Genomic DNA, 27,826 nt, shown 5'->3' on the forward strand with positions numbered 1-27,826 from the left:
GGGGAAATAGAATCCAGAGATCGCTGTGAACTCATACAATGATAGATCTGGACCAAATTGGCACGGATATTCCATATGCCCAAATGTGAACACTGGTGGAGTATGGGGGAAATAGAATCCAGAGATCGCTGTGAACTCATACAATGATGGATCTGGACCAAACTTGCCACTGATATGGCCAAATATGCCAAACCTTTTCAGAGCGGCGCTGCGAGGGCTTGTTTTCCTGGCGCGGCTGGGAGTGGAGTGGGAGGCACCTAGCGGCTGCGGAGAGCAGAGGGTGCTCGCGGTTGGAAGAGCGGCGTCGGGTGGCCCACCCAGCGCTGCTCCGCCAATTTTGGACACCCTCTGCTCCGGCCGCTCTGCTCTCCAGAGGTCCCACCTGGGAAGATTCTCCCTCCCACACGGGCAGAGCGGCCGGAGCAGAGGGTGTCCGCGATTGGCGGAGCGGAGTCGAGTGGGCATGGCCAGGAAACACCGGCTTCCTTGGCCCGTAGGCCCCACACGGGAGGGAGAAGCCTGGCCCGGCACGACCCCGCTCGAAGCAGCTCCGGAGAGAAGAGAGGGAGAAACGCTGCTGATGCTAGTGGCGAGGGGTTTGTGCAAGGCCAGGCGGGCCAGAGAAATTCCCTCGGCGGGCCGCATATGGCCCGCGGGCCGTAGTTTGAGGTCCCCTGCTTTAACTAGTTCACGTGGTGGTTTCCCCCCCCCCCTGCCCCTCCAAAATTAGTCTGCCGTTATTGTTGTTTTTGTTGTGTTGTTTTATTGTTATTGCTTTATTTTAATTGTATTCTGTCTTTATTTTAATTGTATTTGGGGGATTAACAGAACTCAAAAACCACTGGACGAATTGACACCAATTTTGGACACAAGACATCTAACAACCCATTGTATGTCCTTCACTCAAAAAATTGATTTTGTCATTTGGGAGTTGTAGTTGCTGGGATTTAAAGTTCACCTACAATCAAAGACCATTCTGAACCCCGCCAACGATGGAATTGAACCAAACTTTGCACACATTTCTCCCATGACCAACTGAAAATACTGGAAGGGTTTGGTGGGCAGTGTCCTTTGGTTTTGGAGTTGTAGTTCACCTACATTCAGAGATCATTGTGGACTCAAACAATGATGGATCGGGATCAAACTTGACACAAATACTCAATATGCCCAAATGTGAACACTGGTGGAGTATGGGGGGAAATAGAATCTTGACATTTGGGAGTTGTAGTTGCCGGGATTTATAGTTCACCTACAATCACAGAGCATTCTGAATCCCACCAACGATAGAATTGAACCAAACTTGGCACACAGTTCTCTCATGACCAACAGAAAATACTGGAAGGGTTTGGTGGGCAGTGTCCTTTCGTTTTACAGGGGTCCTCAAACTACAGTCCGCTGAGAGAATTTCTCTGGCCCGCCTGGCCTTGCGCAAAGCCCCTCGCCGCTAGCATCAGCGGAGTTGTGCCCCATGTAAGCTGCCCCGGGTCCTTTCGGGGGGATGGAGGTGGGGTAGAAAATCAAGTTCTTCTTCTTCTTCTCAGCCCCCCCCCCAAAAACCAAGTGACAGGTTCACCGCAAGGCCAGAAACAATTCCAAATAACATGACAACAGTGCATATAAAGTCTGCATCTCGTCCCCAAAGCTGAGGTGACAAAGGAGTGACAGATGAAAGGTAGCATTATTTTTTTTATTGAAGGTCATTGGTGCTGCTTCCATTATTTATGATTCATTGTTGTTGCTGTTAATTCCACCCCTGATACTGAGATGGGCGCAGCTTTCTCCACAATATTTCATTTATACACAGTTATTACAGACAAGCACAAAGCCACTACGGCAGTTAAAGGGGAGGGGGGGTCGGGGAAGGGGAGGGGCCAGAACACAGCTGCCATTCCACATGGTTTTTTCCAAAAACACACATACGGGGGAGGAACCGATAAAAAAAAATTTACACACTGGGAATGATAAAGACTAATCCTGGAATTAATAGGGGGCCTTGTGTGAGCCCCCCGAGCCTCAAATGCCCTCCCTGCCCAAGCCCTCGGCCAGGAGCGGATCCCTGCTCAAGAGTGGAATGGAGGAAGCGGAGATGGTCCCAATGGGGGAAAAGAGGAATGGAAGCCCCCCCCCAAGGAATGTGGCTGGGAATGAAGGCTGGGAAAAAGGAAGGAGAGAAGGAGCTGGAGCTGGTTTGGCAAGTTTCAACAGCAGCGGCAAAGGTTGGGGGCGGCTGCTTCTATATTTTTCATTATTATCATTATTATAAACAGGAGGGAGCACCAGAGGGAAATTTGGGGGGGGGGGGGGGGGGGGAGAGAGAGATGAGAAAAGTAGAAAACTGGAACGTAACTATAAAGGAAACCCCAACCCACAAAACCCCAAATGGTAGCACAGGGTCATTAGACATGGAAGCTCCGGAGACGCTGGCACGACAGTGGGGAAGGGGAGGCTCACAAGGGCTTGCCCTCCAAGGTGATGACGGAAGTGCCGCCCAACTTCTCTGCCAGGGCGCAGCGGTCCTTCACTTCCTCCATACAGTTCGCTTGCCACTCGTGCTTGACTCCTGCAAAGGGAAGGCACAGGAAATGAATGGCTGGGATGGTCTACGCCAGTGGTTCTCAATCTTTCTAACACCATGACCCCCTAAATATGGTTCCTCATGTTGTGGTGACCCCCAACCATAAAATTATTTTTGAGAGCGCAAGGCAGGCAAGGGTGGCTCTGCGTGAGGCCTGGCCTCGTGCAAAGCCTCCAACCCCTCCAAAATGGCCAAACGACCCTCTTGGGGGTCGCGACCCCCAGGTTGAGAACCGCTGGTATACGCCTACAATGACATCTTTTTGAGTCCCAGTTCCCTTGATTCTTATCCAGATGCTTTCAAGCTGGTTTCCTGGATTGCTCTCTTGCATCTCTTCTGCAGCATAACAGTTTTTGACATTTAAGGCTACTCCGTCTCCTCTCCCCTTTCATAGAATCAAAGAGTTGGAAGAGACCTCATGGGCCATCCAGTCCAACCCCATTCTGCCAAGAAGCAGGAATATTGCATTCAAAGCACCCCTGACAGATGGCCATCCAGCCTCTGTTTAAAAGCTTCCAAAGAAGGAGCCTCCACCACACTCCGGGGCAGAGAGTTCCACTGCTGAACGACTGTCACAGTCAGGAAGTTCCTGTCCTGGGGCACTGCGAACAGGACCCGTGACACTATCCATAGCAGGGGAGGAAAAAAGCAAGCAAGCCATCCCTTTAAACCAGGGGTCCTCAAACTTTTTAAACAGAGGGCCAGGTCACAGTCTCTTAAACCGTTAGGGGGCCAGATTATAATTTGAAAAAAAAAATGAATGAATTCCAATGCACACTGCACATATCATTTGTAGTGCAAAAAACCACACAAAAACAATACAATAATTAAAATGAAGAGCAATTTTAACAAATATAAATTTATTAGTATTTCAATGGGAAGTGTGGGCCTGCTTTCGGAAAAAATTGTTTCTAAATTCGTTTCCAGGGGGCGCTAGTGTTTCCAAATTCTAAATACTTCCGAAATTTTGAGATTTCAAAATTTCGTTATTTACGAAATTTCGTTAATTTCGAATCGATTCGTTAATGGCGGACGCGATTGCGCAATATGCTAAAAAAACCCTCCAAATGGGACAGGGGGAACTTCTGAAGCTTCCGTCTCCCCCTGTTGTTGACTGTTGGTGTGATAATTTATTTTTTATCACTGATAAAACAAACAACAACTATAAAACTTGCACCAGACGTACGGAAATAATTACGAAACAATTTCGAACCAATTACAAAACAATACGAAATAAATTGGAAAAATTGTTTCGATTTTTAATTACTCCTCACACTATTTCTGCATGGCTCAATATCGGATCGTAAGATAATTTAAATACGAATTAATAACGAATTACAAAATTAACGAACGAAACCGCCCAGCCCTTTTATATAGTAGTATATATAACAATATATATATATAATATATTATATAACAATAATATATATAATATATATTATATAGCAATATATATAATAGTAATATACATATTATAATTCTATATACACATCACACCAACCAGTGATGCAACATCCATACATGTGTGTGTGCGTGTCTTCTTCCTTTTTTGAATTTAAAGGTGTTTTGTGTGTGTGTGTGTGTGGGGGGGGGGATTTCAGTGATGGTCACTCCTTGGATTGTGAGTTTTGTTGCCAAATTTGGGGTCATTTGACCCTGTAGTTTTTTTGTTTTTAAGGTACTCATTATGCAAAGAGCATTTATATATATATAGATTTCGATAGTAGACTGTGACCCCTTAATAGAAATATATTATCAGATAAATGATTATAGAACATTAATAGATAGAAAGTATTGCACTGTATGCAACACTTTGTTGCATACAGTGCAATACTTTCTATCTATTAATGCAAATGTATGTTTACTTAAATAAAATAAAATAGTTGTCGAAGGCTTTCATGGCCGGAATCCATGGGTTGTTGTAGGTTTTTCCGGGCTATATGGCCATGTTCTAGAGGCAATTTTTCTCCTGACGTTTCGCCTGCATCTATGGCAAGCATCCTCAGAGGTAATGAGGACCTCATTACTTCTGAGGATGCTTGCCATAGATGCAGGCGAAACGTCAGGAGAAAAATTGCCTCCAGAACATGGCCATATAGCCCGGAAAAACCTACAACAACCCAATAAAATAGTTAAACGGAAGCTAGCTTTGGACTGCATTAAATGGAAGCGAGACTCAGGATGGAAGAAGTGGCACCCAACCTCCCCATGGACAGCAAGCCAGGGCTCATGCTGGCTCTCACCTGGTAATGTCTTCTTCATGCCATCCTTACTACTGGCGTAGATCATTTTGCTCTTCAGGGGTGCGCATTCAGGCGCCCTGCGGAAAGACGAAACAGACAGTTCAGCACCAAGGGCCAGACGAGCTCCGCCAGCTAAATGCATGCTTTTACTGGTTCAAAGTGTTAGATGCCCTCCATCTCCTTTATTAAGTTGGAACTCTTCACTGCATTAAAGGTCCTCCATAATTGTACTTCGCAACAGATATCTACGCAGTCTTTCAACTAGGGATTCTAATGGGAATCTGTGCCGGTTTGGGACTCATTTCCTTGCATAGAAGCACATCTTGATGCCTTGCACTTGGGTCATCTGCAGTTCTCATTCATCACTGGCAGTTCTATTCCTGTACTCTTGTGTCATCATGTGCAAAGGCAAGTATTGGGCAATTGCTTTCCATTCCCGTCAGAATTCGCAATGTGGAGGAGAGGGGAAATATTCCAGCACCTTACATACTTTTACCTTAAACAAGAACCCCTGCCAGAACGATACAATATGCTTGGTGCAATGAGAAAGCTGGGTTAGTACTATATTAGGAGCCCCCGGTGGCGCAGTGGGTTAAACCCCTGTGCCGGCAGGACTGAAGAACGACAGGTGGCAGGTTCGAATCCGGGGAGAGGCGGATGAGCTCCCTCTATCAGCTCCAGCTCCTCATGCGGGGACATGAGAGAAGCCTCCCACAAGGATAGAATCATAGAATCAAAGAGTTGGAAGAGACCTCATGGGCCATCCAGTCCAACCCCCTGCCAAGAAGCAGGAATATTGCATTCAAATCACCCCTGACAGATGGCCATCCAGCCTCTGCTTAAAAGCTTCCAAAGAAGGAGCCTCCACCACACTCCGGGGCAGAGAGTTCCACTGCTGAACGGCTCTCACAGTCAGGAAGTTCTTCCTCATGTTCAGATGGAATCTCCTCTCTTGTAGTTTGAAGCCATTGTTCCGCGTCCTAGTCTCCAAGGAAGCAGAAAACAAGCTTGCTCCCTCCTCCCTGTGGCTTCCTCTCACATATTTATACATGGCTATCATACCTCCTCTCAGCCTTCTCTTCTTCAGGCTAAACATGCCTAGCTCCTTAAGCCGCTCCTCATAGGGCTTGTTCTCCAGACCCTTGACCATTTGAGTCGCCCTCCTCTGGACACATTCCAGCTTGTCAATATCTCTCTTGAATTGTGGTGCCCAGAATTGGACACAATATTCCAGATAAAACATCAAATCATCCGGGCGTCCCCTGGACAACGTCCTTGCAGACTGCCAATTCTCTCATACCCGAAGCGACTTGCAGTTTCTCAAGTCACTCCTGACATGACAAAAAAAAAGTACTATATTTCTAACTAGCCATCCCCTGCCACGCGTTGCTGTGGCCCAGTCTGGTGATCTCGAAAATAAAGTAATGAGAAAGTGTTGGTTTCTAATATATGTAATGTCTTCATCCTTGCGGGTAAACACTCAACAAAAGATTCCCCCAGGCTCAGCCAGGCCTTCAAATGCTAATGAAGGTGGTCAGTTGAAACATTCACACCTAGCTTCAGCAGAGAAGAGCTCTTTATTTATTGTATTGTCGAAGGCTTTCATGGCTGGAATCATTAGGTTCTTGTGGGTTTTTTCGGGCTATAGGGCCATGTTCTACAGGCATTCTCTCCTGACGTTTCGCCTGCATCTATGGCAAGCATCCTCAGAGGTAGTGAGGTCTGCTGGAAATAGGAAAATGGGTTTAAATATCTGTGGAATGACTGGGGTGGGGCAAAGACCTCTCTGCTGAAGCTAGGTGTGAATGTTTCAGCTGACCACCTTCATTAGCATTTGAAGGCTTGGCTGAGCCTGGGAAAATGTTCTGTTGAGAGGTGTTAAGATGTGCCTGGTTGTTTCCTCTCTGCTGATTTATTTATTTATTTGCTTCACGTGTATACCGCTCTTCTCAGCCAATGGCGACTCAGAGCGGTTAACAACCAGTATCAACAATACAGTACAAAATCATTAGTCATTTAAAACAGTAATATCAATTAATTAACATCAGGACATCAATACAACAATACAGGAAAACAACAATCCATCTTTACCCCACCACAGTCATTCCACAGATATATAAACCCGTTTTCCTAATTCCAACAGACCTCACTACCTCTGAGGATGCTTGCCATAGATGCAGGTGAAACGTCAGGAGAAAATGCCTCTAGAACATGGCCATATAGCCCGAAAAAACCCACAAGAACCTAGTATTTCTTGTTGTTTCTTTGGCAGTAGAGATTGTCTGGTTTGCCTACTCTGGAACATGCAACATATTATTGTCCTTCTTTAGGGGTCCCTTTCAAATATATCATACTATATCTCTCTCTGTGTGTGAATCATATCTATCTATATCTATGGCTGGATGGCTCTTTGTCAGGAGGGCTTTCTTTGTGTTTTCTTGCCCTGGTGAAGGGAATTGGATTGGATGGCCTTAAGTATTTTCTGTTGGTCATGGGGGTTCTGGGTAGGAAGTTTAGCCCAATTCCATCATTGGTGGAGTTCAGAATGCTCTTTGATTGTAGGTGAACTATAAATCCCAGCAACTACAACTCCCAAATGTCAAGGTCTCTTTCCTCCAAACTCCGCCTGTGTTCATATTTGGGCATATGGAATATTCGTGCCAAATTTGGTACAAATCCATCATTGTTTGAGTCCACAGTGCTCTCTGGATGTAGGTGAACTACAACTCCAAAACCAAAGGACACTGCCTGCCAAACCCTTCCAGTATTCAGTTCTTGTGGGTTTTTTCGGGCTATATGGCCATGTTCTAGAGGCATTTCTCCTGACATTTCGCCTGCATCTATGGCAAGCATCCTCAGGAGAGAATGCCTCTAGACTGAAAGCCAAAACCAAGGTCACAACAACATCTGTTATAGAGCTTGAATATGCTGGTGATAATGTAGTCTGTGCGCATTCAGAAGACCTACAAGCTGCTCTAAGCATCCTCACTACCTCTGAGGATGCTTGCCATAGATGCAGGCGAAACGTCAGGAGAAATGCCTCTAGAACATAGCCATATAGCCCGAAAAAACCCACAACAACTGAGTGATTCCAGCCATGAAAGCCTTCGACAATACACCTTCCAGTATTTTCTGTTGGTCATTGGAAAACTGTGTGCCAATTTGGTTCAATTCCATCATTGGTGGGGTTCCGAATGCTCTTTGATTGTAGGTGAACTATAAATCCCAGCAACTACAACTCCCAAATGTCAAGGTCTCTTTCCCCCCAAACTTCATCTGTGTTCATATTTGGGCATATGGAATATTCGTGCCAAATTTGGTCCAGATCCATCATTGTTTGTGTCCACAGTGATCTCTGGATGTAGGTGAACTACACCTCCCAGACTCAAGGTCAATGCCAACCAAACCCTTCTGGTGTTTTCTGTTGGTCAGGGGAGTCCTTTGAGCTAAGTTTGGCCCAATTTCATCATTGGCGGAGTTTAGAATGCTCTTTGATTGTATGTGAACTATAAATCCCAGCAACTATAACTCCCAAATGACAAAATCAACTTTTTGGAGTGAAGGACACACATTGGGTTGTTAGGTGTCTTGTGTCCAAATTTGGTGTCAATTCGCCCAGTGGTTTTTGAGTTCTGTTAATCCCACAAACATTACATGTTTATTTATATAGATTCCTATGAAGCAAGCATGCACCTTAAGGAATCCAAGCTCAATAAGAAAGGGAATAAAAACCCTGAGTCTTCTCCATGATTCAAGCCTAGTTTGTCATCAAGGCTTTCAGAGCCAGAATCACTGGGTTGCTGTGACCTTTCCAGGCTGTCTGGCCACGTTCCAGAAGCATTCCCTCCTGACGTTTCGCCCACATCTATGGCAGGCATCCTGATAGGATGTGAGGTCTGTTGGAAACTAGGCAAGTGGAGTTATATATTTGTGGAAGGTTCAGGGTGGGAGAAAGAACTCATATATGTTGAGAACAAGTGTGAATGTTGCAATTGGCCAGCTTGAGTAGCATTGAATGGCCTTGGAGCTTCAAAGCCTGGCTGCTTACTGCCTGGGGGAATTTTATTTATTTATTTGCAGCATTTATATTCCGCCCTTCTCACCCCGCAGGGGACTCAGGGTGGATTACAGTGTACACATATATGGCAAACATTGAATGCCAATTTTTGACATACAACATATACAGACATACGCAAAGGCTATTTAACTTTTTCTGAAATACTTCCGCATTCCCCGCATGCTTCCCCGCTGGAATGCTTTGCTGGAGTCTTTTTTATGGCCTCATAAATTAGTTAATGTATCCTCCCCACACTTTAAGGTGGTACCTAATTTTCCTACTTGACAGATGCAACTATCTTTCGGGTTGCAAAGGTCGACAACAGGCTACACAATTGGTTGGAAACTCACTCCAACCCGGGCTGGCTTCGAACTCATGACCTTTTGGTCAGAGTGATCTTAATGCAGCTGACACTCAGCCTGCTGCGCCACAATCCCGGTGCTTTGCTGGAAGCAACACTCAAAAATGGGAATTCCAGGCAAGAATCAATCAGGGCCAGCTAACACCTCCCAACAAAGGACTCTCCCAGGCATGAAGCAGTTACACTTTTTTTTTGTCTACTCTAGACATTCCAGAGAGATATAAATCTCTTGCCTAGTTTCCAATATACCTCACAATCTCTGAGGATGCTTGCCATAGATATGGCATAGTGTCTAGATCTAGGGAAGTAATGCCACACCCTGTATTCCGCCTTGGTTAGACCACACCTGGAATATTGTGTCCAATTCTGGGCACCACAATTCAAGAGAGATATTGACTCTAAGCTGGAATGTGTCTAGAGGAGGGCGACTAAAATGATCAAGGGTCTGGAGAACAAGCCCTATGAGGAGCGGCTTAAGGAGCTGGGCATGTTTAGACTGAAGAAGAGAAGGCTGAGAGGAGATATGATGAGAGCCATGTATAAATATGTGAAAGGAAGCAACAGGGAGGAGGGAGCAAGCTTGTTTTCTGCTTCCTTGGAGACTAGGATGCAATGGAACAATGGCTTCAAACTACAAGAAAGGAGATTCCATCTGGGCAAAGACTGTGAGAGCCGTTCAGCAGTGGAACTCTCTGCCCTGGAGTATGGTGGAGGCGCCTTCTTTGGAAGCTTTTAAACAGAGGCTGGATGGCCATCTGTCGGGGTGATTTGAATGCAATATTCCTGCTTCTTGGCAGAACTGGATGGCCCATGAGGTCTCTTCCAACTCTTTGATTCTATGACTTTTCCAGGCTGTCTGGCCACGTTCCAGAAGCATTCCCTCCTGACGTTTCGCCCACATCTATGGCAGGCATCCTCATAGGATGTGAGGTCTGTCGGAAACTAGGCAAGTGGAGTTATATATTTAAATTGTTTTAAAACTGTGATAGATTTTAGCCGTTTCTGTAAGCCGCTCCGAGCCCCAGGGGAGTGGCGGCATATAAGTTCGAATAATAAATAAATAAATAAATATATTTGTGGAAGGTTCAGGATGGGAGAAAGAACTCTTATATGTTGGGAATAAGTGTGAGTAGCAATGAATGGCCTTGGAGCTTCAAAGCCTGGCTGCTTACCGCCTGGGAGAATCCTTTGTTGGAAGCAACACTCAAAAATAGGAATTCCAGGCAGGAATCAATCAGGACCAGCTAACACCTCCTAACAAAGGACTCTCCCAGGCAGGAAGCAGTCACACTTTTTTTGTCTACTCTAGACATCCCAGAGATATTTTTTTTAATCGTGTCAGGAGCGACTTGAGAAACTGCAAGTCGCTTCTGGTATGAGAGAACTGGCCGTCTGCAAGGACGTTGCCCAGGGGACCCCTGGATGATTTGATGTTTTCATTATCCTTGTGGGAGGCTTCTCTCGTGTCCCCGCATGAGGAGCTGGAGCTGATAGAGGGAGCTCATCCACCTCTCCCTGGATTCGAACCTGCGACCTGTTGATCTTCAGTCCTGCCGGCACAAGGGTTTAACCCACTGTGCCACCGGGGGCTCCTAATATAGTACTAACCCAGCTTTCTCATTGCACCAAGCATATTGTATCATTCTGGCAGGGGTTCTTGTTTAAGGGTTCTCTCATGTCCCCGCATGAGGAGCTGGAGCTGATAGAGGGAGCTCATCTGCCTCTCCCCGGATTCGAACCTGCGACCTGTCGATCTTCAGTCCTGCCGGCACAGGGGTTTAACCCACTGCGCCACCGGGGGCTCCTAATACAGTACTAACCCAGCTTTCTCATTGCACCAAGCATATTGTATCGTTCTGGCAGGGGTTCTTGTTTAAGGGTTCTCTCTTGTCCCCGCATGAGGAGCTGGAGCTGATAGAGGGAGCTCATCCAGCCATAGATAAACCCTTGTGCCGGCAGGACTGAAGATCGACAGGTCGCAGGTTCGAATCCGGGGAGAGATTCGAACCTGCGACCTGTCGATCTTCAGTCCTGCCGGCACAAGGGTTTATCTCTCCCCGGATTCGAACCTGCGACCTGTCGATCTTCAGTCCTGCCGGCACAAGGGTTTAACCCACTGTGCCACCGGGGGCTCCAGAGAGATATAAATCTCTCTTGCCTAGTTTCCAATATACCGCACAATCTCTGAGGATGCTTGCCATAGATATGGATGAAATGTCAGGAGAGAATGCTTCTGGAACATGGCCAAGCAGCCCAGAAAACTCACATCAACCTTCAAAGCCCAGTTGCTTGCTTCTAAAAGGCTGGGATGGATAATATGTGGTCACAAAACGATGTTGAGACATTATTATCTCTAACCACCAGCACTAGGGATTGCAGTTCAACACCCAGAGAACCACATTCAAGCAGGAACAGCTTTTGTTCCCAAACCTCGCAAATCCAGGAAGAACAAAATTGCCCTAAGAAGCAGGAAAAGACTGGAGTGCTTCAGGTGGAGGTGGAGGAAATGGCCAGTTCAGACGTAAACAATACTTGCGCACCAAAGAAAGAGGTCACCAAGCAAGAGCTACAAATGGGCCAGAACCTTAATTCCATCTTCATTCATCAGCATCACTATAATTAGGTGCTACATGGAGATGGGTTTGGTGAAGATGAGAAGGCTGTAATTCTAGGATGGTTTTTGAGGGCTCTCACCAGAAGATGAAGACAAGGTCCTCCTTTTTGCTCTCCTTGGTCTCGTAGGTGGCATCATAGAGGGCGTAGCGGCAGTCGTGTTCAGGCAACATTTTGATGAAATGCAAATAAGGGTCTTCGATGGTGTCGCCCACTTCCCCCACGAGGATTTCCTTCCCCTCCTCCAGGATGATCGTCTTCTTGTCTTCGCTGAGGCAGAAAATGACAGCCTTCTTGCGCTTCTTCACTTCCTCCGGGCTGGAAGCTTTGCGCACCTTCATCTCGTTGAAAACCTTGATGACTGCATCAGAGACGGCGACACCAGATGCCTGATGGGAGGAAGAGAGAGAAGACAGACGTGAAGGAAAGGGGGTCAAACGCAGTCACAATGAGGGCATTCATGGTGCAGAGGAGGGAGAAAAGAATCTTTCACTCATAACAGCAGAGCGCAAAGCTAGCGAATGATGCCAAAATAGATGTTCAAGTCAATTAGAAAACTTAACATAGGTTCTATGTGGTTGTTTATGTGGACGTCATTGTATTATTTTATGTACTTTTATGTACTTACTAACTGTACCCGCCACGCGTTGCTGTGGCCAACCTTCCCGTGTTCTTTGTCTCCTTCTTTCTTTGGAGGAAGATGTAGTGCATGCACACACACGCATACACATATGGGTGTGGATAATATGGTAATGTCTATGTTGAAAGGAAGTTGTGGAGAATGCCTACATGGATGTTAATTTTACTATATTTCCTCAACTCTCCCCTCAAATACACACAGGAAATAAGTGGCTCTGCTGGAGTGCATGTCTTGAGGGGTTATTGAGGGGATGATCTTGCATGTGCATTAATTCCACTATATTTTCACAACTCCACACACCCATACACACTCACTGTTGGTCTGCCAACATGTGTATGTTGCCAAGTTGTAAAAGATAGATAGATAGAATGGTTTTCAATTCATATAGCAGCTCAAAAACATGTAAATGTGAGTAGAGCAATAGGTACCACTCTGGCAGGAAGGTAAGGGCGCTCCATGCAGTCATGACTTTGGAGGTGTCTATGGACAACGCCGGCTCTTCAGCTAAAAATGGAGATGAGCACCAGAGTCCCAGAGAGTTGGATATGACTGGATTTAATGTCAGGGGGAAACCTTTAGCTTTAACCTATACACACACACAGAGTGTGGCTATGCTATTGTGTGTTTTGTTTCGTGAACAAATTGTGGGACTATAGATATCCTACGCTACCTTCCCAACTGTCCTCCCTCCCTGACAGGGGCAGACCCCCCTCATTGGTCGGGCTCTGTCCCCCCCCCCCCAACTCCTGGCTCCCCCTGCTTTGCTTGGCTTCACCATCCCCACCAAGTTGCAATGGAAATGGCTGTGATGGGCTCTGAGCCTGGGGTCCACTGCTACTGCTGTCTGTGCTTCTGCCTCCTCCTCCTCCTCTTCTTCTTCATCCTCTCTGTGGGTCTCCCTTCAGACTCTCTCCTGCCTCAGAAGCTTGGTGGGGGGCTGGAAGCCTTGGAAGTGCCCACCTTTGCAAAGACAACGGGAAGAGCCAAGAGGAGGGAAGAGAGGAGGTTGCCTCTCTTTCTCTCTCTATCCCCCAGGCTGTGCAAGGCGCACTCTCCCCTCTTTCCCATGCTTCCTTCTTTCTTTCTTTCCTCCCTTCTTCCTTTCTCCCTTTCCTCCATCGCCACAGCAGGCAAGGAGGAAGGTGAAGAGGAAGGGGTCATGCTGCCATGAGGAAGCTCCCTGTCGATTGCTGTGCCAGTTCTGTTTGTATGGTCGTGAATGCGCACGCGCTTCGCTCTCAATGCTGTAACGGCCGCTCTTCCCTTGTGTGGATTTTTGGGGTTTCTGCTGTTTCTTTGGGGGTTTTTTTGAGTGGAGGACATAAATTGGATTGTTAGGTGTAAGGTGTCCAAATTTGGTATCAATTCTCCCAGTGGTTTTTGAGTTCTGTTAATCCCACAAATGAACATTACATTTGTAGTTATATAGATAATACAGGAGACCCATATGTGAGCATTTCACAGGGACCACGCAGAGGAAGTATGGGTTGCTTACCTATAACCATTTCCTCCAGTGGTCACCTGCAAAATCCACACATCATATGTACAAAACCCATTATGTGTGCATTTCACAGGGACCACGCAGAGGAAAAATAAAATTATTATTATTATTATTATTATCATTATTATTATCATTATTATCATTATTAAAATGCAACGAGGGCTTCCAGATTAGACAGGTTAGACCGCCAGGCTCTACTCCTCACCATAGAGTTCTGAAACCCAGTTTAGGTCATTTTTGGCCTCATGTGACTGTTTGTCAAGCTCAAATTGGAGGGACAATAATATGTACACCATCTCGAGTTCTTAAAGAATCATCAAGGTTTTAAGCAGAGCGACTAAGTAAGCAAAGTTATTAAGGCTAAAGGTTTTCTGCCTGAGGTGCAGTCATCTCTGTGTTTCAGGCAGCAATAGCTAAGTGTTGCTCCAGGATATGAAAAAATGGACCTCTGGTTAGGCAGTGATGGAAACAAGGATTTCCTCACTCCTCCATAGAAACACACTGGTTGACTTGGGCAAGTTGCACTCTAAGGCCCAGAAAAACCCGAGAAAGAGTTGCCATTAAGTTGGAAATTACTTGAAAGCACCGAGCAACAGAGTTCTGCAGATTAATGATCCACAATCAGATCTGCTTCCATTTTGGACTCCAATATATACCATATATACTCAAGTATAAGCAGAGTTTTAGCCCTTTTTTGGCTTATTTATTATTTTACTCTGTTATTATTATTATTTCATTACATTTATTATTTTACTCTATTTATTACTGTTACTAGCCGTCCCCTGTCACGCCCACATGGGGGTTCTGTGTGTTCATATTTGGGTGCATTGAGTGCTTGTGCCAAGTTTAGTACAGATCCATCATTGAGTCCACAGTGCTCTCCAGATGTAGGTGAACTACAACTCACAAACTCAAGGTCAACGCCCACCAAACCCTTCCAGTATTTTCTGTTGGTCATGGGAGTTCTGTGTACCAAGTTTGGCTCAATTCCCTCATTGATGGAGTTCAGAATGCTCTGTGATTGTAGGTGAACTGTAAATCCCAGCAACTACAACTCCCAAATGACAAAATCCCCAAACTCTACCAGTGTTCACATTTGTGCGTATTGAGTATTCTTGTAGAGTTTGGTCCAGATCCATCATTGTTTGAATCCACAATGATCTCTGGATGTAGGTGAACTACAACTCCAAAACCAAAGGACACTGCCCACCAAAGCCTTCCAGTATTTTCTGTTGGTCATGGGAGAACCGTGTGCCAAGTTTGGTTCAATTCCATCGTTGGTGGGGTTCAGAATGCTCTTTGATTGTAGGTGAATTATAAATCCCAGCAACTACAACTCCCAAATGACAAAATCATTTATTATTTTTTGTGAAGGACATAGATTGGGTTGTTAGGTGTCTTGTGTCCAAATTTGGTGTCAATTCGTCCAGTGGTTTTTGAGTTCTGTGAATCCCACAAACGAACATTACATTTATTATTTTACTCTATTATTATAACATGTATTATTTTACTCTATAATTATATATATTATTATATTAATTACCCTCTTTATTATTATTATTTTATTTTATTAGACTTAATATTTTACTCTATTATTACTGTTATTATTACATTATCTATTATTTTTATTACATTATTTTTCTTTATTATTGGAAGGACGCGTGAGCACATTCACATTGAAGAAGGTTAGAATAATGGTTTAATCAGAGTTGGACAGACTTATCTTAAATTAGTTTTATGTAAATACTAGCCGTTCCTTGCCACGTGTTGCTGTGGCCCACATGGGGGTTCTGTGTGAGAGGTTTGGTCCAATTCTATCGTTGGTGGGTTTCAGAATGCTCTGTGATTGTAGGTGAACTATAAATCCCAGCAACAACAACTCCCAAATGTCAAGGTCTATTTTCCCCAAACTCCACCAGTGTTCACATCTGGGCATATTGAGTATTTGTGTAGAGTTTGGTCCAGATCCATCATTGTTTGAGTCCACAGGGATCTCTGGATGTAGGTGAACTACAACTCCAAAACCAAAGGACACTGCCCACCAAACCCTTCCAGGGTTTTCTGTTGGTCATGGGAGTTCTGTGTGGAAAGTTTGGCCCAATTCTATCATTGGAGGGGTTCAGAATGCTCTTTGATTGTAGGTGAACTATAAATCCCAGAAACTACAAGTCCCAAATGACAAAATCAATTTTTTTGAGTGAAGGACATACGTTGGGTTGTTAGGTGTCTTGTGTCCAAATTTGGTGCCAATTGCCCCAGTGGTTTTTGAGTTCTGATGGTATCACAAACGAACATTACATTTTTATTTATATAGATTGGGAGCCTCCGGTAGGGATATGGGTCAAACCCTTGTGCCGACAGGACTGCTGATCGACAGGTCAGCAGTTCAAATCTGGGGAGAGCTCCCTCTGTCAGCTCCAGCTCCCCATGCGGGGGCATGAGAAAAGCCTCCCACAAGGATGGTAAAAGATTTTCTGGTTTGTCTACTCTGGAAAATGCAACATGTAATTGTCCATCTTTAGGAGTCCCTTTCAAATCTTTACTTTATCTGTGTGTGTGTGAATCATATATATCTATCTATATCTATGGCTTGATGGCTCTCTGTCAGGAAGGCTTTGATTATGTTTTCTTGCCCTGGTGAAGGGAGTTGGACTGGATGGCCTTAAGCATTTTCTGTTGGTCATGGGGGTTCTGTGTAGGAAGGTTGCCCCAGTTCTGTCATTCGTGGGGTTCATTCAGAATGCTCTTTGATTGTAGGTGAACTATAAATCCCAGTAACTACAACTCTCAAATGCCAAGGTCTACTTCCCCCAAACTCCATCTGTGTTCATATTTGGGCATATGGATTCTTGACAGATTAGAGAGATGACTGGCCAAAATTAACAAAATGAAGTTCAACGGGGACAAATGCAAGATACTCCACTTAGGCAGAAAAGGTTTGGTCTAGATCCATCATTGTTTGAGTCCACAGTGCTCTCTGGATGTTGGGGTACTACAACTCCCAAACTCAAGATTAAACGCTGCTAGTGTTTTCTGTTGGTCATGGGAGGCCTGTGTGCCAAGTTTGGTTCAATTCCATCGTTGCTGGAGTTCAGACTGTTCTTTGATTATAGGTGAACTATAAATCCCAGCAACTACAACTCCCAAATGACAAAATCATATTTTTTTGAGTGATTCACTCCTTATGTAGTGAGACATTTTGTTGCCAAATTTGGTGTTCATGGTAATCACAGATTTTGGTTTTTTATGGAGAGCAGGAAGACTGTGATGTCTTCCAAGTGCAAACAATGGAAGCACAGGATCTAATCTGTCTCTCCCAATCTGCTCAGTGGTGACTCTGATCTTGATGCCCGTGTTGTGTCATCTGAAGTGGCCTTATTAAACGTTTTACAAGGACTACGTCAAATAATGATTACACAATCAAAGGTACCTGTCCAACCTGAAAGCAATCAACCTCAAAGCCAAGTCAAAAGTTGGGTTACTGTTGAGTTTTTCGGGCTGTGTAGCTATGTTCCAGAAGCATTCTCTCCTGACGTTTCACCCAAATCTATGGCAGGCATCCTCAGAGGTTGCGTCAGAAGAGAATTCTTCTGGAATGTGGCCATACAGCCTGGAAAAACTCACAGCAACCCAGTGATTCCAGCCATGAAAGCCTTTGACAACACAAGCTCCAAGTGAGATGGAACTGGAAGAGGAACTCCTTCTCTTTTGGGATGAAAAACGGATCTGGCACCCTCTTGGGTGGTATAACCTCTAAAAACTGTAAATTATGGAGCTAAGACATCTGGTCACCAAATTGGGAGAGATAGCCAATACTCCAGAGGACAGGAGCAGGATTCTTGACAGATTAGAGAGATGATTGGCCAAAACTAACAAAATGAAGTTCAACGGGGACAAATGCAAGATACTCCACTTAGGCAGAAAAAACGAAAAGCAAAGATACAGAATGGGGGACGATGCCTGGCTCGAGAGCAGGACGTGTGAAAAAGATCTTGGAGTCCTCGTGGACAACAAGTTAAACATGAGCCAACAATGTGATGTGGCGGCAAAAAAAGCCAATGGGATTTTGGCCTGTATCAAGAGGAGCATAGTGCTTAGGTCCAGGGAAGTCATGCTACCCCTCTATTCTGCTTTGGTTAGACCACACCTGGAATATTGTGTCCAATTCTGGGCACCACAATTCAAGAGAGATATTGACAAGCTAGAATGTGTCCAGAGGAGGGCAACTAAAATGATCAAGAGTGTGGAGAACAAGCCCTATGAGGAGCAGCTTAAGGAGCTGGGCATGTTTAGCCTGAGGAAGAGAAGGCTGAGAGGAGATATGATAGCCAATGTATAAATATGTGAGAGGAAGGCACAGGGAGGAGGGAGCAAGCTTGTTTTCTGCTTCCCTGGAGACTAGGACGCGGAACAATGGCTTCAAACTACAAGAGAAAATATGAGGAACTTCCTGACTGTGAGAGCCGTTCAGCAGTGGAACTCTCTGCCCCAGAGCGTGGTGGAGGCTCCTTCTTTGGAAGCTTTTAAGCAGAGGCTGGATGGCCATCTGTCAGGGGTGATTTGAATGCAATATTCCTGCTTCTTGGCAGGGGGTTGGACTGGATGGCCCATGAGGTCTCTTCCAACTCTTGGATTCTAAGATCCTGGGAGGAGAGAACAAGTGAGATGGAACTGGAAGAGTAGCTCCTTCTCTTTTGGGATGAAAAACAGATCTGGCACCCTCTTGGGTGGTATAACCTCTGAAAACTGGAAATTACGGAGCTAAGAAATCTAGTCCCCTGATCTCATGCCAGGAGCAAAGATGCCTGGAATATAATATCAGCTTCCTGGAGAAAATGAGAGAGGAGCAGGTGCCCTTAAGCCACCAGAATGGAAGGAGGCGCTCCCGAAAAGGAAGTTGAATTGTGCCACATGGGGCTGGGCGGAAGGGAGGGGAGAAAGAGAGAGAAAGAAAGAGGAGGTTAAAGGATGGAGGCGGAGAGGGGGAGGCGGATAAGAGATCTATTGTCAGTAGCAGAAGCTGGGAGAGCGCAGCTTTTCTTTGGAGAGGGGCACAGAGGCTCAGCTGTTCCATCGCTCCAAAGGAAACCTAGCTTTGCGGATTCGCGTTCGGCTAAGCCGAAGGCGTTTCTAGATGAGGCAAAGAGCGAAAGACAAAAGTTCAGGGCGGCAATGAATATGAGGAATAGCACGGGAGACTCCCTGGGTAACAATGGGAAGCACTTATTCAGAGCAGCTTAAGGTACAGACTGTCAAACAGCTGCCAGGAAGGATGGAGAAACCCCAACCCTGGGAGAGAAGGATCATATTTTGGGGAAACCAACATTTAGGGAACCGTAAGAGCGAGCCAGGAGGGTGCTATAGGATATTTGATTATTTTAACAGTTTTTATTTCAAATATTTGCATCAGCGAAGGAATATACTGCCTCAAAATTGAGAGTTTCTCTCTGAAGCAAGGTCTGGATGGCCATCTGTCAGGAATGCTTTGTGCGTTCCTGCCTAGCAGAGGAAGGTTAGCTGGAATGGCCCTTATGGTCTTTCCCTAGTTATGATTAAATTACACTTTTAAAAACGTTGTGAACTGCTTTGTTTCTCAATTAATACATAAACAAAGGAATGTGTCCAGAGGAGGGCGACTCAAATGATCAAGGGTCTGGAGAACAAGCCCTATGAGGAGCGGCTTAAGGAGCTGGGCATATTTAGCCTGAGAGGAGATATGATAGCCATGTATAAATACGTGAGAGGGAGCCAGCTTGTTTTCTGCTTCCCTGGAGACTAGGGCACGAAACAATGGCTTCATAGAATCATAGAATCAAAGAGTTGGAAGAGACCTCATAGGCCATCCAGTCCAACCCCAATCTGCCAAGAAGCAGGAATATTGCATCCAAATCACCCCTGACAGATGGCCATCCAGCCTCTGTTTAAAAGCTTCCAAAGAAGGAGCCTCCACCGCACTCCGGGGCAGAGAGTTCCACTGCTGAACTCCAAAGAAGAGAGTTCCACTGCTGAACGGCTCTCACAGTCAGGAAATTCTTCCTCATGTTCAGATGGAATCTCCTCTCTTGTAGTTTGAAGCCATTGTTCCGCGACCTAGTCTCCAGGGAAGCAGAAAACAAGCTTGCTCCCGCCTCCCTGTGGCTTCCTCTCACATATTTATGCATGGCTATCATATCCCCTCTCAGCCTTCTCTTCTTCAGGGTAAACATGCCCAGCTCCTTAAGCCACTCCGCATAGGGCTTGTCTTCCAGACCCTTGATCATTTTAGTCGCTCTCCTCTGGACACATTCCAGCTTGTCAATATCTCTCTTGAATTGTGGTGCCCAGAATTGGACACAATATTCCAGGTGTGGTCTAACCAAAGCTTCAAACTATAAGAAAGAAGATTCATCTGAACATGAGGAAGAACTTCCTGACTGTGAGAGCCGTTCAGCAGTGGAACTCTCTGCCCCAGAGTGTGGTGGAGGCTCCTTCTTTGGAAGCTTTTAAACAGAGGCTGGATGGCCATCTGTCAGGGGTGATTTGAATGCAATATTCCTGCTTCTTGGCAGAATGGGGTTGGACTGGATGGCCCATGAGGTCTCTTCCAACTGTATGATTCTATATGTAAATACTATTAATAATACATCATAATTGATAATGTAATTAAATAATAATCATCCCCGAAGAGGGAGAGGACCAGACCAATGCCTTCAACCTGGGGGTCAACAGAGAGACTAAGGTCCCTTCTACACAGGTGCATAAAATCCACACTGAACTGGGTTATATGGCAGTGTGGACTCAGATACCCCAGTTCAAAGTGGATATTGTGGATTATCAGTATTCTGGGTTACATGGCTGTATGGAAGGGCCCCTTGTGCTGCAATTTCCTGCACTATATGCACTAAACACACGCCTTACACGCAACTGGCCTCTATGGCCTTCAATCCCCCTCCATCTACATCTTCAGATAGGAAAGGAAGGACAATACTAATAGGAGAGTCTTCTTTGGGGTGGAAGTAGCCACAGCGGAGTTTAAGATAATCTGGGGAGGCCCTGCTCTCGGTCTCACCTCCCTCGCAAGTGTGATTGGACGGGAGGAGAGACAGGTCCTTCTCAGTAGTGGCCCCTCAGTTGTGGAACTCCCTCCCCAGCAATGTTAGATCAACCCCCTCCCTTCTGACCTTCTGCAATAGAGTGAAAACGTGGCTTTGGGACCAAACTCGTGCAATAGATAGACTTGGAACAATGTGCAATGACCATTGGAACAGCCTGGATTACTACTACTACTACTACTACTAATAATAATAATAATAATAATGAAACTTTATTTATACCCCGCTACCATCTCCCAAGGGACTCGGTGCGGCTTACATGAGGCCGAGCCCACAATACATCAGCAAAAAAACAGCAACAGTAATACAAAACAATAAAATAAAACTCATAAACAAAAAAATAAGCAGTAAACATCAACAATATCACAATCTATATAAATAAAAATGTCATGCTCGTTTGTGGGATTGACAGAACTCAAAAACCACTGGGCGAATTGACACCAAATTTGGACACAAGACACCTAACAACCCAATGTATGTCCTTCACTCAGAAAAATTGATTTTGTCATTTGGGAGTTGTAGTTGCTGGGACTTATAGTTCACCTACAATCAAAGAGCATTCTGAATTCCACCAACGATGGAATTGAACGAAACTTGGCACACAGTTCTCCCCTGACCAACTGAAAATACTGGAAGGGTTTCATGGGCAGTGTCCCTTGATTTTGGAGTTGTAGTTCACCTACATACAGAGATCACTGTGGACTCAAACAAGGATGGATCTGGACCAAACTCTACACGAATACTCAATATGCCCAAATGTGAACACTGGTGGAGTTTGGGGAAAATAGAATCTTAACATTAGGGAGTTGTAGTTGCTGGGATTTATAGTTCACCTACAATCAACAGAGCATTCTGAACTCCACCAATGATGGAATTGAACCAAACTTGGCACACAGAACTCCCATGACCAACAGAAAAGACTGGAAGGGTTTGATGGGCAGTGTCCTTTGATTTTGGAGTTGTAGTTCACCTACATCCAGAGATCACTGTGGACTCAAACAAGGATGGATCTGGACCAAACTCTACACGAATACTCAATATGCCCAAATGTGAACACTGGTGGAGTTTGGGGAAAATAGAATCTTAACATTTGGGAGTTGTAGTTGCTGGGATTTATAGTTCACCTACAATCACAGAGCATTCTGAACTCCACCAATGATGGAACTGAACCAATCTTGGGACACAGAACTCCTATGAATAACAGAAAATACTAGAAGGGTTTGGTGGGCATTGACTTTGAGAGTTGTAGTTCACCTACATCCAGAGAGCACTTTGGACTCAAACAATGATGGATTTGGGAGTTGTAGTTGCCGGGATTTATAGTTCACCTACAATCACAGAGCTTTCTGAACTCCACCAATGATAGAATTGGGCCAAACCTCCCATACAGAACCCCTATGACCACCAGAGTGGGCCACAGCAACGCGTGGCAGGGGACGGCTAGTAACATTTAAAAAACCGATGGCTGGGCCAAATGTAGGAATTCAAATTTTAAAAATAATGCTGGGCAAGAACAGGTGAAATATAACTAGGATAGAATTTCAGAAAAGAATGGGGATTATCATTACTCTCGTGGATTGCGTGTATAACTCTGAATGTATTTTTAAAAAATGTTTTAGCGTACTTTTTAATTATATTTTAATATTTAAGTGTACATTGTGTTTTGAGGCATCGAATTGTTGCCTGTGTGCAAAGCCGCGGTGAGAATAGCAGGGTAGAAATGTTGTCAATCAATAAATTAGGTCCCTTTCTTAATTCTTCAAAGGGAAAACAGGAGAGACAGAACGGAGGAGAAGAAATTAGGGCATCACAGTGGTTCCTTTATAATAATATGTATTATTTATATCCCCCATTCCCCTCAATCTAGATTGAGGAAAGAGCAAGGAGTGGAAGTAGCACAAGGCAGGGCTCCTGGGTCCCTTTCTTCATTCTTAAAGAAGCAGAACCAAGGAGAAGAAAGTAGGGCAGTTGCGCTCTTGAGTCTCGGCAAACATGAGAGACTGGTGTGTTGTCCAAGGCTTTTATGGCCAGAATCACTGGGTTGCTGTGAGTTTTCCGGACGGTATGGCTATGTTCCAAAAGCATTCTCTCCCTATGTTTGGCCACATCTATACCAGGCATCCCTGAGGTTGTGAGTTTTCTGGGTTGTATATTCCAGAAGCATTCTCTCCTGACGTTTCTCCCACATCTATGGCAAGCATCCTCAGAGGTTGTGAGGTCTGTTGGAAACTAGGCAAGTGGGGTTTATACATCTGTAGAATGTATAAAAAATGTGGTAAAAAAAACTCTTGTCTGTTGGCGGCAAGTGTGAATGTCTTTGATTAGCACTGCATGGCCTTGCAACTTCAAAGTGCTGATTTTAACCTACAAAACCCTATACGGCTCCGGCCCAGCGTATCTGTCCGAACGCATCTCCTTCTATGTCCCGCCTTGGAGTTTAAGATCTTTTGGGGAGGCCCTGCTCTCGGCCCCACCTCTATCACAAGTGAAATTGGTGGGGACGAGGAGCAGGGCCTTCTCGGTGGTGGCCCCTCGCCTGTGGAATTCCCTTCCCGGGGAAATCAGATCATCGACATCCCTACTCTCTTTCGGAAGGAAACTAAAAACATGGATATGGGACCAGGCAGATAGACAAAGGACTAGAATTGATAGGATTTGACAATGTGGAATGAATTTCTGGATTCTGAGCTGGCGAACGATGAACATTAGATTGGTTTTATTCATTGTGATATATAACTTGATTGTTTTAATTGTTTATGATTGCTTTTGATACATGTTTTATTTTATTGTGGTTGTTGGCATCGAATTGTGCCTTTTGTAAGCCGCCCAGAGTCCCCCCTCGGGGGTTGAAAAGGGCGGGGTAGAAATGTGCAAAATAAATAAATAAAGTCTGGCTGCTTCCTGCCTGGAAGAATCCTTTGTTGGGAGGTGTTAGCTGGCCTCGATCGTTTCCTGTCTGGAATTCCCCCATTATCATCTCCTACTACAACCTGCACAATCCCTTCGATCCTTGGGGGAGGCCTTCTTTCACCCCTTCCTCCATCATAGGCACAACTTTTGGGAAACGTGTGGGAACAAGGGCAAGAGCCTTCTCCGCTGTAGCCCCCAGGCTGTGGAACTCGCTACCTAGTGAGATTAGGCAAGCCCTCACCCTAGCAGCCTTCAAGAAGGATCTATGAACTTGACTCTTCCAATGCGCCTTTGGAGAGCAACTATATATTTCTTTCCTGTTGTCTCATAGAATCCTATAGTTGGAAGAGACCTCGTGGGTCATCCAGTCCAACCCCCTGCCAAGAAGCAGGAATATTGCAGTCAAAGCAGCCCCGACAGATGGCCATCCAGCCTGTTTAAAAGCTTCCAAAGAAGGTGCCTCCGTCTCTCCCACAATGTGTCCTCATGTTGCCCCCCCCCCCAACCCGTTTCTCAGAAGGCCTGTCTCCACCGGTCCATCCTCTACGACCTCCTCCGAGATATATATATGAATGAATGAATTTCTATGCGCACTGCATACATTTTATTTGTAGTGCAAACACACGCTTAAAAACAATACAATAATTAAAATGAATAATTTTAACAAATATAAACTTATTAGTATTTCTATGGGAAGTGTGGGTCTGCTTTCGGCTGATGAGATAGGATTGTTGTTGGGTTGTTGTAGTTTTTTTTGGGCTGTATGGCCATGGTCTAGAGGCATTCTCTCCTGACGTTTCGCCTGCATCTATGGCAAGCATGCTCAGAGGTAGAGACCTCGCTGTCAGGCCATTGTATGCTAATCAAGGTGGTCAGTTGAAACATTCACACCTAGTTCCAGCAGACAAGAGTCCTTTGTCTCACCCTGGTCATTCCACAGATATATAAACCATTTTTTAAAACTCCAACAGACCTCACTATCTCTGAGGATGCTTGCCACAGATGCAGGCAAAATGTCAGGAGAGAATGCCTCTAGACAATGGCCATACAACCCGAAAAAACCTACAACAACCCAGTGATTTCGGCCATGAAAGCCTTCCGACAATAGGATTGTTGTTGTTGTGTGCTTTCAAGCAATTTCAGACTTAGATTGACCTGAGTGAGGGCCGGGTATCATAGAATCATATAGTTGAATCATAGAATCATATAGTTGGAAGAGACCTCGTGGGCCATCCAGTCCAACCCCCTACTAAGAAGCAGGAATATTGCATTCAAAGCGGTCCCGACAGATGGCCATCCAGCCTCTGTTTAAAAGTTTCCAAAGAAGGTGACTTTAGAGGGCCATATCTGCCCCCCCCCCCCCGGGCCTTAGTTTGAGAGGGTTTTTTTGAAATATTGGTACCCTCCCACCACAGGATTCCCTAAGGCAGGAAGCAGCCAGGCTTTGAAGCTGCAAGGCTATTCAATGCTAATCAAGCTGACCCATGGCCCTGATCGTTTCCTGACTGGAAATCCTCAGTTTTGTTTTATTTTTGGTGTTATTCTTTTGTTAATGACGTTGTTTTAATACAAGATGCCTAATTTTGTTCGTTTTTATCATTTCCTCCTTTCTGTTGACACTTGTCCACATGGAGATTAATGGCTTCTCTTTGTAGTCTGGTTGTCAAGAGTTGTCCAGTGTTTCCTGTCTAAGGTGGGAGAAAGAACTCTTGTCTGTTGGAGGTGGGTGTGAATGTTCCAATTGGCTGCCTTGATTAGCATTTAATGGCCTAGCAGTTTGGAAGATCTGGCTTCTTACTATCCCAACAAAGGATTCCCCCAGGCAGTAAAAGCCAGACCTTTAACACTGCTAGGCCATTAAATGCTAATCAAGGTGGCTAACTGGAACATATAGTTTTCTTGGCAAGGATACTGGGGTGGTTTGCCATTGCCTTCCCCAGGGATCACGCTTGGTCTGACCTCTCTGCCATGACCGTCCCGTCTTGGGTGGCCCTTCACGGTTTCGCTCATGACATCATTGAGGTGCTCAAGCTCCAGCGCCACGACACGGCTGGGGGTGGTGACGGCCGACAGGGAGCTCTGGCGTGGGCTGGTCCATGAGGTCACGAAGAGTCGGAGACGACTGGACGAATGAACAACAACTGGAACATTCACACCTACCTCAAACAGACAAGAGTTCTTTCTCCAGATGTTAAACAATCGGGGCCAGCTAACACCTCCAAAACAGAGGATTCCCCTTGGCAGGAAGCAGACAGGCTTTTGAGCTGCAAGGCTATCAAGCTGGCCAATTACAAGATTCACACTTGCCTCAAGCAGCCAGGCTTTTGAGCTACAAGGCTGTCAAATGGTAATCAAGCTGGCCACACTTGCCTCCAGCAGACAAGAGTTCTTTCTCGCACCCTGGACATTATTCCACAGATATATCAACCCCACTTGCCTAGCTTCCAACAGACCCCACAACCTCCGAGGCCATGAAAGCCTTCGACAATAGGATTGTTGTTGTTGTGTGCTTTCAAGCCATTTCAGACTTAGATTCACCCTGAGTGAGGGCCGGGTATCACAGAATCATATAGTTGAATCATGGAATCCTAGAGTTGGAAGAGACCTCGTGGGCCATCCAGTCCAACCCCATTCTGCCAAGAAGCAGGAATATTGCATTCAAAGCGGCCCCGACAGATGGCCATCCAGCCTCTGTTTAAAAGCTTCCAAAGAAGGTGACTTTAGAGGGCCATATCTGGCCCCCGGGCCTTAGTTTGAGAGGGTTTTTTTGAAATACTGGTACCCTCCCACCACAGGATTCCCTAAGGCAGGAAGCAGCCAGGCTTGGAAGCTGCAAGGCTATTCAATGCTAATCAAGCTGACCAAGGATCGTTTCCTGTCTGAAAATCTGCTGTTTTGTTTTTGGTGTTATTCTTTTGTTAATGAAGTTGCCAAATTTTGCTCATTTCCATCATTTCCTCCTTTCTGTTGACACTGTCCACATGGAGATTAATGGCTTTTCTTTGTTGTCAAGAGTGGCCCAGCATTTCCAGATATATGGAACCTCACCTGCCTAGTTTCCAACAGACCCCACAACCTCAGAGGATGCCTGCCATAGACGTGGGCGAAACGTCAGGAGAGAGTGCTTCTGGAGCAACCCAAGAGGGACTGGGCTTCAGCAGGAACCCTCACAGGCCCAGAAGAGGGGAAGCAAAGCTTCTCAATGGCAGGTTTCCAACAGGCCCCACAACCTCAGAGGATGCCTCCCATAGACGTGGGCGAAATGTCAGAAGAGAGTGCTTCTGGAGCAACTCAAGAGGGGCTGGGCTTCAGCAGGGACCCTCACAGGCCCAGAAGAGGGGGAGCAAAGCTTCTCAATGGCAGGTTTCCAACAGACCCCACAACCTCAGAGGATGCCTGCCATAGACGTGGGCGAAATGTCAGAAGAGAGTGCTTCTAGAGCAACTCAAGAGGGGCTGGGCTTCAGCAGGGACCCTTATAGGCCCAGAAGAGGGGGAGCGTGGCTTCTCAGTGGCGGGGGCGTGAGGGGGCGCCAAAGGCGGCCTTCCCGAGGCTCCATCCCCCACGAGTCCCCCACAAAATGGCGGCCGGGTGACAAGATGGCGGCCGGGCGGCGAGGCAGGGGGGCGGCGAGGAGGAGCCGCAAGCCTTACCATGGCGCTGGAAGTCAAGCAGGCTGGGCGAGGAACTGTCGGCGGGTGCTGGAGGCTGCTCTGGGCCTTGGGGGTGGCTCCGGCGGCGAAGGGGGCTCCTGCGTCTTCCTCGGCGGCGGCTCCGAGCCCGTCTGCGCGTCAAGCGAGGCCCGAAAAGGAACTGCTGCCCCGCCCGGCTCCGC

At 45.8% G+C, this 27,826-nt stretch overlaps 1 protein-coding gene across 1 annotated transcript; it reads right to left on the bottom strand.

The window, feature by feature from the left end:
- Positions 1-1,673: 1,673 nt before the first annotated feature.
- On the bottom strand, positions 1,674-27,826 carry CFL1 (cofilin 1). The gene is made up of 4 exons (XM_060758172.2): positions 27,645-27,826; positions 11,931-12,238; positions 4,819-4,895; positions 1,674-2,560 (listed from the first exon to the last, which is right to left on the bottom strand). Exons 1-4 carry the CDS (start codon positions 27,645-27,647, stop codon positions 2,448-2,450), a joined length of 501 nt encoding a protein of 166 aa, XP_060614155.2. The 5' UTR covers positions 27,648-27,826; the 3' UTR covers positions 1,674-2,447.

The sequence above is a fragment of the Anolis sagrei genome, chromosome 12, assembly GCF_037176765.1.
Source record: "Anolis sagrei isolate rAnoSag1 chromosome 12, rAnoSag1.mat, whole genome shotgun sequence".
Classification (NCBI taxonomy): domain Eukaryota; kingdom Metazoa; phylum Chordata; class Lepidosauria; order Squamata; family Dactyloidae; genus Anolis; species Anolis sagrei.

What these genes read in the sequence shown, in the direction of transcription:
- CFL1 (XM_060758172.2), bottom strand. An exon ending in GACCTTGTCTTCATCTTCTG is followed by an intron (nt 4,896 to 11,930) that starts GTGAGAGCCCTC and finishes GTCTTTCCGCAG; the next exon opens with GGCGCCTGAATGCGCACCCC. An exon ending in CATGAAGAAGACATTACCAG is followed by an intron (nt 2,561 to 4,818) that starts GTGAGAGCCAGC and finishes TTCCCTTTGCAG; the next exon opens with GAGTCAAGCACGAGTGGCAA.